Genomic DNA, 15970 nt, shown 5'->3' on the forward strand with positions numbered 1-15970 from the left:
GACGGCCAGTCTGATTGTACGACCGCCTCCCCCGCGGCACGGCTTTCAAGTGGGTTTTTTCGAAATGAAAACAAAGACCTTTCAGTGAGAGCGGAGAGCCTCAACCTATTTTCATATCAAGGCCCCACGGTTTGAGTCGCATCCCAGGGCCAGACTTTAACTTCTGGATGTAATAGTCACGGTAATAGAATTTTAATCGGGGTGTACCAACAGGGGAACAGTGGAGATTTACCCTTTTTTTCTTTTGCTCATGTCAAAATGTTTGCTGAGCTCTTCTCCTACATTATCTACCTCACTGTAAAGCAACGATTTAAATAAACAGTCATTATTGGTCTTGTAAATATAACGACGTTGACGTTTAATTGACAATCGATTTGCCGGGCGGAGGGGGGCCTGGAACCCTCTCGAAGGACCCTTTTGGGGTCCCCGGACCACATGTTGGGAACCCCTGCTGTATTATTGGCAACGGGGTTTTGGAAATAGCACAGAAAATATTGAATCTCTCCCTCCCTCTCTCTCGTGGTCATCCCCTCTCCTCTCGCCGCTGCCTGTGGACCACTGGACATTGTTTTCCAGTCGCCGTGGCAACAGCGGAGACTGATTGAGCCCTGTGAGCAGGAAGCGCCGCGAGGACAACAGGATGTGCCCTGGCTCCGCCGTCGAGGGTCTAAGAATTCTAGGAAGTTATTGTACTTTGTGGAATGGCCCGAGGAATGCAAGATGTCCGACCTTTTTTTTTTTTTTTTTTCTTTTCAGTTTTGTTGTTGTAGAGGTCTCAGCCGTTTCGCGTGTTGAGGGCGACGGGGCGTTTGAAGGCAGCGCGCCCGGTGCACGCGCGGCTTTCGCGGCGCGGCCGCGTGGTGTTTTTTTTTTTCGGCCGAACCACCTCTCCGACCCTCCCCGTCGCCCCTCGGGACGGGCAGAACGTCGGACGTGAAGGGAGGAAGGCACCGCGGAGGCTTTCCGACGAGAGGCCCGGTCGCTTCTCACCGGAGCGGGAAATGAAGACGTTCCCGGCAGCGGTGGCACCTTGCGGCCGTACAAATATGAACACGTACGGTTATTTTACAAAATCGGAAATCTCATACGTATATTTAGTCTGCATTTTCGAAGAAACAGCCATTCAATGCATGTGAGTTACGCATGTGCTCCTCCATGTGTCCATCGTTGGGTGGCGGGGTCCGCCTCGCCCGCCGAGAACGCACCGGTGGGGCGCGTGCCACAAGGGAGAGGCCGCCGCGGTGAATCGGATGAGGCAGCGTAGCTGGTTGTGGTCGGGAAGCCGGCGATTTAGACGAACGTTCCCCCCCCCAAAAAAAAACAAGAACGGAAACATCCACCACCACCTCGGGAGACCAGGTACACCGCGGGGAACAGGAAGTGAGCGACTCGGAGCAAAGACGAGGCTCAAAGCGGGTTTCAGTTTTGAAACGCCGCAGTTTGATTTCGAACGGGACTCTGGGACTCGCGGCTTAATCCGCCCGACGCCGACGACTTTAGGGATTTCTGCTTTGAATAGCCGACTAAGCAAGCTAAGAATGAGGGTTTGAAGGCTTTTAAACAGATATTACTGTAATCTGGCAATGTAGTAGAACGGCGAAAATGTGATAGTTTTGTGCGTGAGGAACGGTCTGCACCATCTCCAAGGTGAAACTTCCAGTCACCGCGTTGCGCATCTTTGAGGGATTTCACCGTAAAAAACGCGACATGACACAGATCCAGGCTTCAACAAACCATCCGTCATGAATGGAGATCGCCGAACAGAAACCTCTCAGGAGCCCCCCCCCATCCCCTAATCCCCCCGTCTCCTGTCCGGCGGAGGAGGATCCACTCCCTCCCACCTTTTTTTTTTTTTTTTTTTTTTTTCGCGCATCGTGTTTCCGGCCGCATTCCTCCCCGGCGCGCCGCGTTTGATCCGGCGTGAGCCGCGGCCTCCCTAATTGGACCCGCCGCATCCGGCGTGAGCCCGGGCGGATTCGGGGGGGGGGGGGATTGTTCCCCCCGTGACAGCCCTTCTCCCTGACGCGTGGATGGAGTTGTCGCCCGGAGGTCAAGGGTCGCCGGGGGTCACGGGTTAACACCACAGGCTTCCCTCGCGCGCCACAGGAAAACAAACAAACAGCGGCAAGAGTCTAAATGTGACGCCGACGTGAAAGTCTTTTTCGGGTCTCGGGTTTCGGACACTGGACGCGCTTCGCGGGGGGGGGGGGGGGGTCGGGGGGCGAAACGTCCCCACGAGGTGGATCGACGTTCTTCGTCGAGTCGACTCACTTGGCGTCACACCTACCCTAACGGGGGTGGAGGCGTGGGCGTAGGTAGACCCCCCCCTCGCCCCCCACGGGATCGAATGTGTGCGCTTGGCGTTGAAAGGTATGTTCTGCCTGTGTGTTTGCTCGCCTCAGGTGTGAGGGGGAACCTCGTGCCGCTCTCTCCCCCTCCCGATGATGTGACGCTCAATGGGGGAGGTTAACAGCTTTGACCCCCCACCCCCCCGGGCTCCGGCAGTTAGGAACAAAAGGGGGGGGGGGGGGGGACACGCGGAGACGGACACGGACGCACACATGCAGGAAGGCGCGCAGGCGGCCGGGAAGCCGTCCCGAATGGAGACGCGCGGGGAATTCCACTGATTTGGGACGAAAGAGGGGGAGAACGGGGAAAAAAAAGTACCAAAGTTGGAGACGACAGCAGCTGCTCTGTGCTCGGACGTCCTGCGAAACGACTGGTCGCTGCAAACACAGGTGTGAATGTGACGACTCTCTGCTTTTCCCTTTTCTTACGAAGACATTTTGTTTTGGGGGGGTTCAACGTTGATGGAAGCTCAACTTACAAAGAGGTTGTGTAGCTGGCAGAGCATGAACCGAATTCAGTTCATAGTTAATTACTGGGTTTAACGATTGCGGTTGTGATCGGCGGTTCAGGGTATGAATTCCACTTCAAAGTGCAATTGACAAAGCGTTCAGAATTGCTCAACATTAAAATGCAACGAGACCCGTGGACTTGAAAACCCAATTGTGCGTCTGGCCCCGGATGCACAACTATGTAGCGCCCTCTCGTGGCCAGCGGTGGTAGGTCGAGCTCTGGGCCCATCCTTCGTCATGTGCTCAGAGACTCCTGAAAATGTCCCTGTGCCGCAGTGGAGCAATTCTTGGTCCAACGTTTGTTCCATTGGCTCCGACTCCCGTACAGTTGACTTTGTGCTGGCTCACCGAAACACCAACACATCAGCTGTGTTGACCCCGCCAACGCAGGTCGAATAAGTCTGCAGTGGAAAGGCTCCACTGATGACCCCCCCCCCACACAGCTTGCATCCCTCTGACCTCTTTTGTTATATTATATTTTACCTTTACACCTCTAATTCAAATGCATCCTCCCAAAATCTTGGTCGCAAGACCGTGAAAGGCAGTCTAAGCTGCATGCCGTTGTGTTGTCCTATAAACACTAGTCGCAATAACATGTGGTCCTGAACATTTCATTGATTCATTATTATTCCTTTGCCTCATTTATTGGTAAACGATTCAGTGACTCGCTCTGAGACCCCTCCCTATATATATTTTTAAAAGACACAAGACATTTTTGCAGGCGTTTTTGGAGCGTATAGTCGTGGATTTTGTTCAAATTCAGTCCAAACTGAATTACGGATAAACAGTATTAATAATGTCCTTTAGAGGGCGCTGTCACCACACACCTGACTGGGCAACAGTACAAGTAGGGTTAGTTTTAGTAACAGCATAAGTCATATTTTGCAGTCAAGGTTAAATTGGTCTTGGTAAACAGTGTTACAGGGTGCAGTGGGTACAGTGAGTGGTATCTTTTTTAATTTTTTTTTTTACTGGGCAGCACCACCAATCATACGAGCATTTCAGATCGGGAAATTTGGCTCCCATCACTTCAATGGAAGTGGCGATAAATAAATAGAGCTGTTTATGTCTGCTCGTCCTTCGTCCTTTCTGTCTGTCTCTCCGTGTGCCTTTGACGCCCTTCCCTAGTCCCACGTTCTTCTCTTTAACCCTCTTTTCTCCATGGCGTCCTCTCTCCCGTCCCTTCTCGACTTCATTTCCTCCCGCGTCCTCCTTCCCGCGTCTTTCATTCTATTGGCGGCGAGTCGTTGCCCCGGTCCTGGCGCTTTTCCGATTTGCACGTTATTCTGATTGCGGCTTCTGTTCCCCGTTCTGACAGATGTTTTGTAAAGCGCTGCTGCCTGTTGAAGGAATATGTGTATTATTAGACACTCGCCCGTGCGGCTACTTTATGCACTATACCTTTTCGGGAGCCGCCGGCTTGCTGCAGTAAGTCCTCGTGCATTCATCTAAAGCCAAACATCCCGAGACAGAGACGGCGGAGGAGCAGCAGGGGAGATACCATGACTGCCGGTCCGGCGCCCAGCCGAGTACCTAGCAATGGTGGGGAAACGGATGAGATGAATCCCTTTCGCGGTTTCGGATTTGGCAACGATTTGGATGCATCACCGTCGAAATAGAAGCCAAGAGAAGGGCAGGGAGTGATAATTAACCGAACAGTAATTATGAAAAGGCCCGATTGGCTGCACGGCGCGGTCCCTCCGGTCCAGACAGGCGCAGCGTGAGTTTGATCTCGGTGCATCCACGCCGCCCGGCGGGGGAGGGGAGAGAGCGGATCCGCCGTGCGTCTGGAACGGGATGAAGGCGCGTGCGGCGGGAGCCGGTTCCGGTGCAACATCCACCCCCCCCCCCCCCCCTCGATGTGAAGACAAACAAACAAACAGAAATACCTCTGAAGCCCTCTGAGAACCACAAGCCACAAAAACAATTACTTTCGCTGACAGCGCCGGTGCGTTTGGCGGCCAGGTTTCACAATTACGTAACTCAAGTAGGCCACGCCGCCTCCCTCCGGTCAAGGTAATTTACTAAAAGATTAAATATCCAGTGATTCGAGCCAACCAATGCTGCTGCAAAAGGCGTCGAGGCTTCGAAGGACTTTGTGCCGTCCGTACGAAAAAAGCGCCTCGACCAAGCATGCCAAACTAATTTTGGGTCGCGGCCGGATTGCTAAAAAATTCAAAAACTTCAAAAATGCACTCTAATTCAGAGACCATAACTGAGCTGCAATTGATTCAGCTCTACCAATACTAATTTCAACCATATCCATGAGACTGGAAAATGAATATTTTAATGGTAAAAAGGTAAGCTTTATTTATTTATTTGTTTATCTATTTATCCATCTATTTATCAATCTATCTACTTGTTTGTTTATTTATTTCTTTGTTTGTTTATTTATTTACTTATTGATTATCGATCAATTTATTTATTTATTGTTTATCAGTCAATCTATTTATTTATTTATTTATCCCTTTAATTATTTGTTGATCCATTTATCTATTTATTGATCTATTTACTTACTTATTTATTTATTTTTATAATTGCAATGACATTTTTTTTACCCCCAAATGATCCCGCGGGCTGGATTGGACCCCTCTGAGGGCCAAAACTGGCCCACGGGCCGTATCTTTGGCACCCCCGATCTAGACATAAAACAAGGGTCACACTAGGATTAAAAAATAGCAATCCACAGCACTATCAACATATTAAAACAAGCATGTGGAGTCCGTCTTGTCCACGGGCAACGAAGAGGTAAAGTAATAGATAGAATGTAAAGCATCGGACGGAACTGAAGTGCACTTTTCTAGGCTGCTGCTTTTCTGAGTGACGGTGATGAGGCTGGAGCTGGTGTTGGTGGTGACAGCGCACAACAACAGAGCCTTTCATGACTGTCAGGGCCTGGGTCAGCTGTGCTGGGGGAACTGGGGGAAACTGGGAGTCCTGCAGCTGCTGGAGGGATGAGGCGGGTGGGGGTGGGCTGAGAGCAATATAAAGAGGGGGAAAGAAGGCGTGTGGGTTGTGTGTGTGTGGGGGGGGGGGTCATCTGGATGGGGAGAGATCTGCCGTGTACAACTCCGCCGGCCAATCCCACACAGAGATGGACGCCCCCACCCCGCCCCCACCCCCGACCCCAAAAAGATCCGCTCCTCTGAATGCATCCCTTTGAACTCCCCTCCACAGACCTCCAGCACATACATTATTTCGCGAAGGAGAGTAAACGTGTGTGTGTGTGTGTGTGTGTGTGTGTGTGTGTGTGTGTGTGTGTGTGTGTGTGTGTGTGTGTGTGTGTGTGTGTGTGTGTGTGTGTGTGCGTGGGAGTTTCTTTGCATTTTATTCCAGTAAGGTGCATAATGCTGAAAACCAGTGTTCCACAGTTCAGTATGGGTAGGAGGAACTTTACACATTTTAATTAATATGTGTGTGTCACCGAGTGCTTCTCACACAGCACATTGATTGACGGCACGGAGCGTCTCCGAGTAATTAAAATGAAGGATTTCACTCCACCGCGAGACGTCCATAATACCTGCGCAGCTCAGCTCTCTGGGTGATAGTTTGTCAGAGCTGTTCCCCGTTGATCGCTTTGGATCAGCCCCGCGGCTCTGACGTCACACAAGCAACATGCAGTCATTCACTGGCTGTACAGTCAGATAACAGGCTTATTATCATTCACACGAGGGGTTGAAAACAACATCCTGCCTGCAAGGGAATAAACACTATGGCTTTGACAGGAGGGAGACGTTCGCACATCTGAGGTACAGGGACAACCTCCAGTGTGAAGGCTTCTCCGGCCACAAGGTCATGGGCTCCGGGAATATAAACAAGTGGTCCGCTTGTTGTTTTCCTTTACTTTCGCTGAGGCAGTACAACGGGTTTAAATCCCCCTCCCTAATTTGACTGCTCACAAAGCGGAGCGACCTATATTACGGGATGACCTCCTCAAGACGGTTGCGTAACAAGACCGGACCCGTCTCCATGTGTGCGGAGCTTATCACCTCCTCTGGTACACAACCCCGGGCGCAGGCGGAGATGCAGCAATCGTCATTTTATCCCACCCCTCCATCTTCAGATTTAGCCGTAATGGCGTCCTGCGCGCCGCGGTTCGCCCAAAGCCGGAGACAGGCGACAACGGACTGGGGGCGTTGTTTAGTATAATTGGGTTATAGGCATTACCGCATTCACTCATCTATCATTTGATAGCCATTACTGTACCTCTTTGCGGCTGACATTCTCATAATTCCTGTGAGGGATTACAGTACATTGTTCTGCAAAAGCACGTGAATCTATGGCGTACTGTACGATTCAGGACATTAAGCTGATGCCTGTTTACACCAGTGAACCACTGGAGGGAGAGTAGTGAACCCGATCAACTGTGAAGACCGCTCACAGAATGATCTCTCCCAGTTACCAAATATCCTAATACTACCACTACAAACACCATTAACTCGCTGCTGCTGCTGCTGCTGCTGCTGCTGCTGATGATGATGATGATGATGATGATGATGATGATGATGATGATGATGATGATGATGATGATGATGATGATGATGATGATGATGATGATGATGGTGGCATTGTTGTTGAGGGTACTGTAATAAAGACATGGTACATCTGTACAGTTTGATAAGATTTTGTCTCTGGGAGCCCAATCTGAAAATATTTTTATTGTTAGATATGATTTTTCCCACATCTGTCTATGCAATAGTTGGTGAGAAAAGAGTGAATTTATGATCAAGTTCAAGTTCAAGTTCAAGAGATTATTTGTCACATACATACACATACGGTCGTACATATATGCAGTGAAATGTCATGACACCCGGTGATTATGCACAAGCTCTATAAGCTCAGCCATGTTTGTACATTGTCTAATGCTGCCAAGGCCGTGAAAATTGGAAAAAATGGTCAATTGGAACTATTTATCATTTTCGCTGGGGGACCACCTGCAACATCTCGATCGACCACCTTCGGGGTCCCAGGACCACACGTTGAGAAACACCGATCTGGAGGCGGTTGTTGCCGTTCCCACACCACATTTGTTTGTGTGTGTGCGCGTCACGGGCAGCAGGAGGAGCCTTCCACGGAGAGGGTTTGGTTTGGTGAGCCGCTCAGTGGGAGGAGAACCAAAGCCGGAGCCTGAGCGTGTGACGGAGCCGGGGGGAGCTTCATCTCTTACCGGTCAGTCGGAAACTGGAGCCCGTGATGCGCGGACCTTCCGTGCGGCGTGGGGGCTGGATTGAAGCGGCGGCTGCACTTTACGCACGGAGTTCGTACGCGCGACCGGGGAAATAGATGAAAGTGAAGCGAAAGGACGCGGATACAAGTGTGAAAGTTCATGCATTTTCAATTGAAAGAGAGTGGGGACGCGGAGCAATGAGGAGAGAGGGTCCTTAAATCAGGTCTGAGGACGTGAAGACTGCACCACACCTGGAGAAACCAACGGGCTCTTCTAGACCTTCGGCTGTGAGATCCCTAGAGTTACTTCTTCGCTTCATATTTTCCCACAGAGATAATAATTCAAAAAAAACAAAAAAAAACAAAAACGAAAAACCTTCCAGCTCTATGCGCACTGGCTGCACGCAATAAGCGCACCGCGCACCGCGCGTGTTGCGCTTCTGCGTCTCTGCAACCTCCTCTCCATCTCCTACTGCGACAAATAAAACAAGAGTTAGGCAACCGGACATCCCCAAACTGGTAAGCATCTCTGAGAAAATCGGAAATTACCTGACACTACTATGTATTATATGCTATTATAACTATTTTATAATGGTTGTTGTGGAAAGGCGGTTTTGACAATACCTCGCATACTTGGTATGGTATCATAAATCATTTGAGGATTTGATTATTTTCCTAAAGCCTTGAATTTCCTAATCGCATTTCTGACCTGGATCAACATGTAAAAATGTTTATGTTCTCTAAGTACTTTGCATCTACATTGTATTAAATTAAAAATTGTAGGCCCATCTAGTTATAACAAAAACTATGTTTAATTAAACACAGTGAATCTACTTATAAGTAGATCCAGTGTTGTCTATATAGGCTGTAATTATCTGTTTTGGTTACTATAAAGCATTAGTGGAAGGATGTTGAATGATCCTACATCTTTTTCGATGCTCATGTGACATCCACTCCTGAATATGTTTTATCTGTTTATGTTCAAGGCACTGGAACTCGGTCAGCGTGCAGACTGACTAACATTGACATGTCTACACTACTCAGCTTTTCACGTCCTTTCCGAGTCAAGCCATCAGCAGCTCTGGATTTTAAGAATCAATAGAGAGCGCGGCGTTTCAACCCTCCTCACCTCTCTGCAACCCCATTAAGTCAGTTTAATCTCTGCTGCTCTGACTCACCATGGGCACTGTACTATCGCTGTCGCCGAGCTCGCGGAAATCAGGCTACTATGACAACCGGCCGGGTTCCCTCAGCCACTATCCCAGCATCAGCAGTCGCTCCCTCAACACCCAGAAGGACCGCAGCCTGAAACGGGGACAGTCCATCTTTCTCCCGGCGCTGACCTGGAAGCGGCTCGTGGCCTCTACCAAGAAGAGGGGAGGCAAGAAGTGTCCGTCCGGTCAAGACGCCCTGGGAGACCCCCTCAACAACAACAACATCAACATCTACCAGAAGGACGCCGTGCTGCACCTCAACCGGGAGAATGTGAAGAAGTCTCTGTCGTGTGCCAATTTGTCCAGCTACGACTGCCCAGCAGGACTCGGCCTGGGGATCGGGTACGGGCTGGGTTTGGGCCAGGGCCATGGGTACGGCTACAGCAAATCCCAGCAGCTCGCCTCCGTGAAAAAGGTCCCCCAGGGAACGGTGACCTCGTCCCCCAAGCGCGTCATCGTCCAGGCCTCCACCAGCGAGCTCCTCCGCTGCCTGGGGGAGTTCCTGTGCGGCCGCTGCTACCGCCTGAAGCACCTCTCCCCTGCGGACCCCGTGCTGTGGCTGCGGGCCGTGGACCGCTCGCTGCTGCTGCAGGGCTGGCAGGACCAGGCCTTTGTGACGCCGGCAAACGTGGTCTTCGTCTACATGCTGTGCCGGGATGTAGTGGACGGGGACCTGGTGTCCTCGGAGCACGAGCTGCAGGCCACGCTGCTCACCTGCCTCTACCTGTCCTACTCCTACATGGGGAACGAGATTTCCTACCCGCTCAAGCCCTTCCTGGTGGAGGCTGGCAAGGAGGCCTTCTGGGACCGCTGTCTTGCCATTATTGATGCCACCAGCGCCAAGATGCTGCGCATAAATGCTGACCCGCACTTTTTCACACAGGTATTTGCTGAACTCAAGAGCGAGGGGGGTTGTAGCCCCCAAGACTACAGCCGGGTGCTGGATCGGTGAGGCACCCCTCCCCATCCCCAACATTTATGGCTGACCGCATGCCTTTTCTGAAGACACAAACACACACACACACACACACACACACACACACACACACACACACGCACATACACGCAAAGACTAAATAACGAAATACAGGCACATGCAAATAGGCATGTGCACAGACACCCATACATACAGCAGAAATGTACGAGGGCCTAACAACTCGGAAGCCCCACTTGTTGTGGATCGAGACCTGTATAGTTTTTTAAGTCATTCCATCAGATGGTTGTAATTCAGATGGTTGTAAACCCCCCCCCCCCCCCCCGGTTCCTCAACACACCTAAGAAATACACATTGTGCGTTTGTTTTTTTCTTTTCCAAACTGCAAGAATCTGCAAATTTTGTCACTGCAGCCCAATGCTGGAGCCAAACTGTTTACTCTTCTTCTGGAATACTCACCTGATTTTACTTGAATTGGGGAGCCATTTGGTCCAGCTGTCCCGTCCCGTACTCAGTGTTTCTGTCCTCTGGGTGACCAGTCCTCCCAGCTCCCCCTGTGGAACTGCCTCATATGGCTGGAACAACCCCCAAACATCCCTCGTCCGTGACTCCCCACTAGGGATGTACCAATACCGATTATGATCTAAAATATTATTATTATTATTATTGGTCACATACCAGGCTAAGATTTGATAACCTATTTGAGAAAACCCTCAATACAACAAATCAGTACAAACAGGCATATCAAACACGTCAGATATTAAATTTAACAAACCCGATGGGTTGAATGTAAAGCAAATTAGATCAGTGAGAATGGAAAAACCGGTATTGGTGCCTCCCTCATCCCTAACTGAATGTGACTGAAGCACCCAGACCTCCGAGAAGGTGCCATCGCCACCATTTTTCAAGTATCGCCGAGGACATTTTTTCCGACCAGACTGGGTTTCACTTAGCTCTGCCATGCGGAATGGAAAGACATTCCCTTTGGTGACATTCGTGCCGTGAAGGAGCTGGACGTCGACCTACAAATCCTTCAAGGGAATTGTTTTTTTCCTGGACAGCACACACGCACAAGGAAGGACCCGGTGACCGCTATTGTCGCGTTACCTCCGCACGCCGGCGACGACGGACAGCTGAGAAATCCACACTAGGTCCCGCCGCGCGCTTCGTCATTGGTTAAGCCAAGAAATAACATCCGGTGTTTTTTATGCAGAGCCTTTCGCGGGGCCGTCTTGGCCCGAGGGGACGGTTGCCAATCATTATCTTTAGAGTCATTAAACCCAAACCTGTCTGTGGGATCCCGCAGTGTTTAGCTCTCCATCTTATCTCCTTCCTGGTGGAAGCAGGACACACCCTGATTGAAAATTTTGAATGTTTGTGTGTGAATGTGCTTGTGTGTGTGCGCAAATGTGCGCAGGCATTTTGTCGGTGCGTCACGTGGTGTGGTGCAAAGCGATGCATGCATGTGTGGGTGTGTGGGTGTGTGTGTGTGTGTGTGTATTGTGCTTTGGGCAGCAGTGAGGGTCATCAGCTGTTCCCTCCCAACCCCTCCTTTGTGTGGACAGGGCACCCGCAGCCGTGGTTTTAATGAGATTACCAGATTACTGCGGTGCCCCACCTCCCCAACCTCTGCCCCTTCTTGTCCAGTCGACAGCCCTGGAGAGCTTCGGCGGCTAATCCAGGCAGGGCGGGGACCGGCCAGTAAACACACAAACACACACACACACACACATATTTAAACACACATTCCATATACACACACATGGCTGTAGATCCGGACCAAGCCATGCTTGCGCACATACACAAAACAAACATTGTAATACCTCGTCGAGCACAGGGTCACAAGTAGAAGCGAGCATCCTGCCCCCCCTCCACCTGCCCACCGCCTCCCCCGGAGGCAGGGGGGTGATGAAAGATGGATGGCGTTGTGGCTACGGACATGTGCCGTTGACGCACTGCAGTGCGTTTCTGACTTTGCCGTTCTTTTCCGTTAGTCACCCCAAGGTACTCATCCGCCACCGAAAAAAACGCCTTCGAAGGGGGACAGGGGAGTTGTGTGGTTGTTGTTTTTTTTTTTTTTCGCTGTGCGTTTTTTCCTCTCTGGTCTTTTCCTTCCTCTCTGACTCACTCTCTCTTCCACGACCACCCCCGCCCCCCATCCCCCGCTCTTTAAATCATTTTATAAAAAAAAGAAAAAAAGAAAAAAGCGCTCGAGGCGAGCCAATCGAACTCCCATGAGTTTGTGTCTGTCGGGCGTAGGTCACAGATGAGCCCGTAGACTGAAAGGCTGTTTGTGCTCTCGCTCGCTCTCTCTCTCTCTCTCTCCCGATGTCCCTACGTCCACCGGGGATGCATGCAACGCGCACATGGAGGTCAGCGCATTGCAGTCGCCGCATTAAAAGAAATGTGGTCTGAAGGGACGTGGTCATGCGAACCGCGCCACGTTCCGCCGCTCGCTGCTGCGCCGCACGTCTTCCTCAAAGGGGAACCCGGACGGGCCTCACAAGTGGGCCAGCGCCAGATCAGTACGTCGGCGCGGGAACAGCCTGGCGCCCGTCCCTCACAGACGGACGGACATCGGCGCTCAAGTTCTGCCAAGACGCGGGGGCCAATATCAAAGGCATATGGCAACAAGCGAGCGGCCTCGATCTTATTCTGGTTGTGCATCTGGAGGGCCGGGGTCAGCCCCGCCCGGACACCGCACAATGCCTCTATATTTTCCTCCGCCGGCCCCCTGGAATAGCCGCGCACACACTCCGGGGGTTGATAAACAATCACATCTTGGACAAGATCTGACCCTTCAGGCACATGCGCATACATGGACGGGGCTTATTCTCACAAACAGACGCGCGCACACACACACACACACACACACACACAACCGGCGCGCCGGGGTAATCCAGCCCCAATCCCCTCACCCAATCAAATAGAGAGAAGGGAGTTAATGGAACGGGAATGTTTCAGAATCCGTCGCGATCTGGTGTCACACTTCCCTCAGCCCCTCGAAAGAAAAGAAATCCTGCGCATCGACCGCCGCAGCAACCCGAAGGCCTCCCGGGCCCAGGGCCGAGCGCTCGCTGTCGGCCTTCCCGGCTCATTTGTGGGCTTATTACGTCACACCGGGCCAACCAGAGAGGGCTGATGGGAGCGGCCCGTGCCAAGAAGCGCAACTCTGTCTCCATTCATGTGGGGGAGCCTCAACGGGCAGCCATCTTGGGCAACATGACGTTGTTTTTTTTAATTTCTTTTTCAGCCCCCCTCGTCAGGGCCGCTTCACACATAAGGACACTTGTGTGTCATTGCCTCGCATCGCGTTGTCCACCCCTCCATCCTCCACGGCTGTCACCGACCCCCCCCCCCCCGCCAGCTTATTTCTACACACTCAGCTCTTGTTAGCTGCCTGTTGCATTTGATTTTACAACCCCTAACCCCCCTCCCCCTCCCTCCCTCCAATCATTGTGAGCCACAGTGAAGACAGAATGGTGCTGTTTGTTGGCATTGAATATGCAGACACATTGCTGTGACTGTTTCCTGCGTCTTGGAGTGTGGTTTCACGGTTTTTGAGTTTCTTTGGGCTTTGGGTTCTGCTTCCACCATGGGTGTCCCTTTCTCTCGGTCCAGCTGTAGCAGTTAGCAGAGATGATTTTGGAAACATTGTACGATAGCACGCAATACGGTAAATTCACTTTGGCGCATCCTTTTCAGCATCTCTGCTCCGATGGGACCCTTCCCGTTGGGGTCCTGCCCTTGTTGGGGAAAAGTTTCATGGTCATGGACGTCATTTTCGAAATTGTGACATTGCCCGGTACATCCTCCGACCTTCCAAAATGGTACTTTCTTCTTTTTTTTTTCTGCACATCACCTACCCGGTCGGCCTCGGAGCAGGGCACGTATTCCTCATCATCCAGTCACGTCCCCGAGATTAGAGCGGGTCTGATCCAATCATGGCAGCTCTCTAGTGGAACTCTTAAAATCTGCTCATCCTATCAAAGCTCTCGGCGGGGCCTCCCCGCAGGACTCTCCCCGACTTCTCGAACGAACCCAACGTTCTCACCTGCGCGGGGCAGACACGGTGTCCCCGTGACTCAGTGGAGAACTCACGCCTGCCGCCGGTTGGTCCCAGGAATCGACTGAACCCAAATACATCACCCAGCGAGAGACGGGGCAGGAGGGAGGGACATTCATCCCTCGACGGGGGCGGTGAAGCGAGGAATCAAGAAGCTGCCGTAACCGAATACTTCAGGCCCATGAAGCCGCCGCGGCGACGAGGGCATGAGACTCCGGCAACAGCTCTGTGAGTTCTCTGAGCTTTTGGAAAGCAGGTGTAAATACGTTGTGATAAACCGTCGAAAAGCCGAAACAAATGCACAAACAAACGGAAGACAACGTCATGCTGTGTGCGGGTGGGACGCATGCCAGCCCGTCTCTTTTCTTTTTCTTTTCATTTGCTTTTTATACGTAGTACTGTTTCTATGCTGAAATGTTTCCTTTTGGTCACTTCAAACTTCTTATTACATTGTTCCCTCACGGGGAAATCTGATGCCAACAGCAGTATTAGGAAGTGACTGTTATAACTGCAAATGTAACTACGGATCATCATCATCATCATCATCATCATCATCATGGTGCATTATTTACATTTAGAAATGACAAAAGGATTTTTCTCTGGGTGTTTTTTCTAAGCCTTGGTCTTGAAAATATCACAGCACGTGAAATCATGTGAGCAACGACATCGTTCCATAACCTCTTTCCCGGCCATGCCTTACAAGTCTCGTCACTCACACCAAACATTCGTTTGCCATATCAGATACCGTCACCCGCACTTATTGTATAAATACAGGAAAAAAAAAAAAGTTTAATTTTTTTACTTTAGGCAAAAGTCGGCGGGCAGCCCTCGCCCGCTAGGACGAGCGGGCCCCTATTGAAGCGATCAGATCGGTGCTGATCGATGGCCTTGCTGGTCGATGCGCCGGACGGTGCCGCGAAGGCAGCCGCGGCATTGTTCTGGATTCTCAGTGATTGTAGTGGATTTTTTCCTCTCCGGCTCCTCGGCCGCTCTGACACTTCGGTTTCAGTTTCGCGGGCGGGACGCTCGTCCTTTGCGTCGACGCCGGACCGCTTCAACGGAGCCGCGGCGACCCAAGCCGCACCTGACCCCGGCCCTTCCCCGTCACACCTGCCAGCTTCCCGCCTCCGTCGTTCATTCCCTCGCCGTGTGCGTTCCCGCGGGGACGTTTTTTTCGAATCGTCCTCGCAATTGTCAGAAGAACAAAAAAAACAAAGCCGGGCGGGGGGGTGTCTTGAGTGACTTTTGTAAAGCCACTGGTTAAGTGTACGTAGCTCTAAAATAAAGTATAACACTGTCTGTAAGGTAAAGGAAAACTTGAAGAAAAATACAAATGTGACTGGTTTTTTTTTTCCATTTCATTTTGAGTCCCTTTTGCTTTCGCTGTCTTTTTCATGACGACGACGATGTTGGATATGTTGATTATTTAATAAAGTATTGAAGTGAAATTGGAATCATTTGAATTTGTCAACAACGCACACGCCGCACGCCCTCCGAAAACAGACAAATAATCGTTAACGACAAAACAAGTCGGGTTTGCTCTAAGCATCTGTGAGGGCAGCCCTGAAACCGCTTTTTGTGTCTTTAACCGGAACACGTGATCATGAAACCCTCCGTCTGAAAACAAAATCAGCATAACAGGGACATAAAATAGCTTAATGCGTCGCTCCACAATGGGCCGGCGGCGCAGATGGCCGCTTGGCTCTCCAGGAGGGGGGGGGGGCGCGCTCCC

General features: G+C 51.1%; 1 protein-coding gene across 1 annotated transcript; it reads left to right on the top strand.

Moving 5' to 3' along the window:
• Positions 1-9203: 9203 nt before the first annotated feature.
• On the top strand, positions 9204-10190 carry LOC307231508 (cyclin-dependent kinase 5 activator 1; the record flags this gene model as incomplete). Its single annotated transcript, XM_080002252.1, has 1 exon — positions 9204-10190. The coding sequence occupies one exon, from the start codon at positions 9204-9206 to the stop codon at positions 10188-10190; it is 987 nt and encodes a 328-aa protein (XP_079858378.1).
• Positions 10191-15970: the final 5780 nt, after the last annotated feature.

The sequence above is a fragment of the Zeus faber genome, assembly GCF_960531495.2.
Source record: "Zeus faber genome assembly, chromosome: 1".
NCBI classification, from domain to species: Eukaryota; Metazoa; Chordata; class Actinopteri; order Zeiformes; family Zeidae; genus Zeus; species Zeus faber.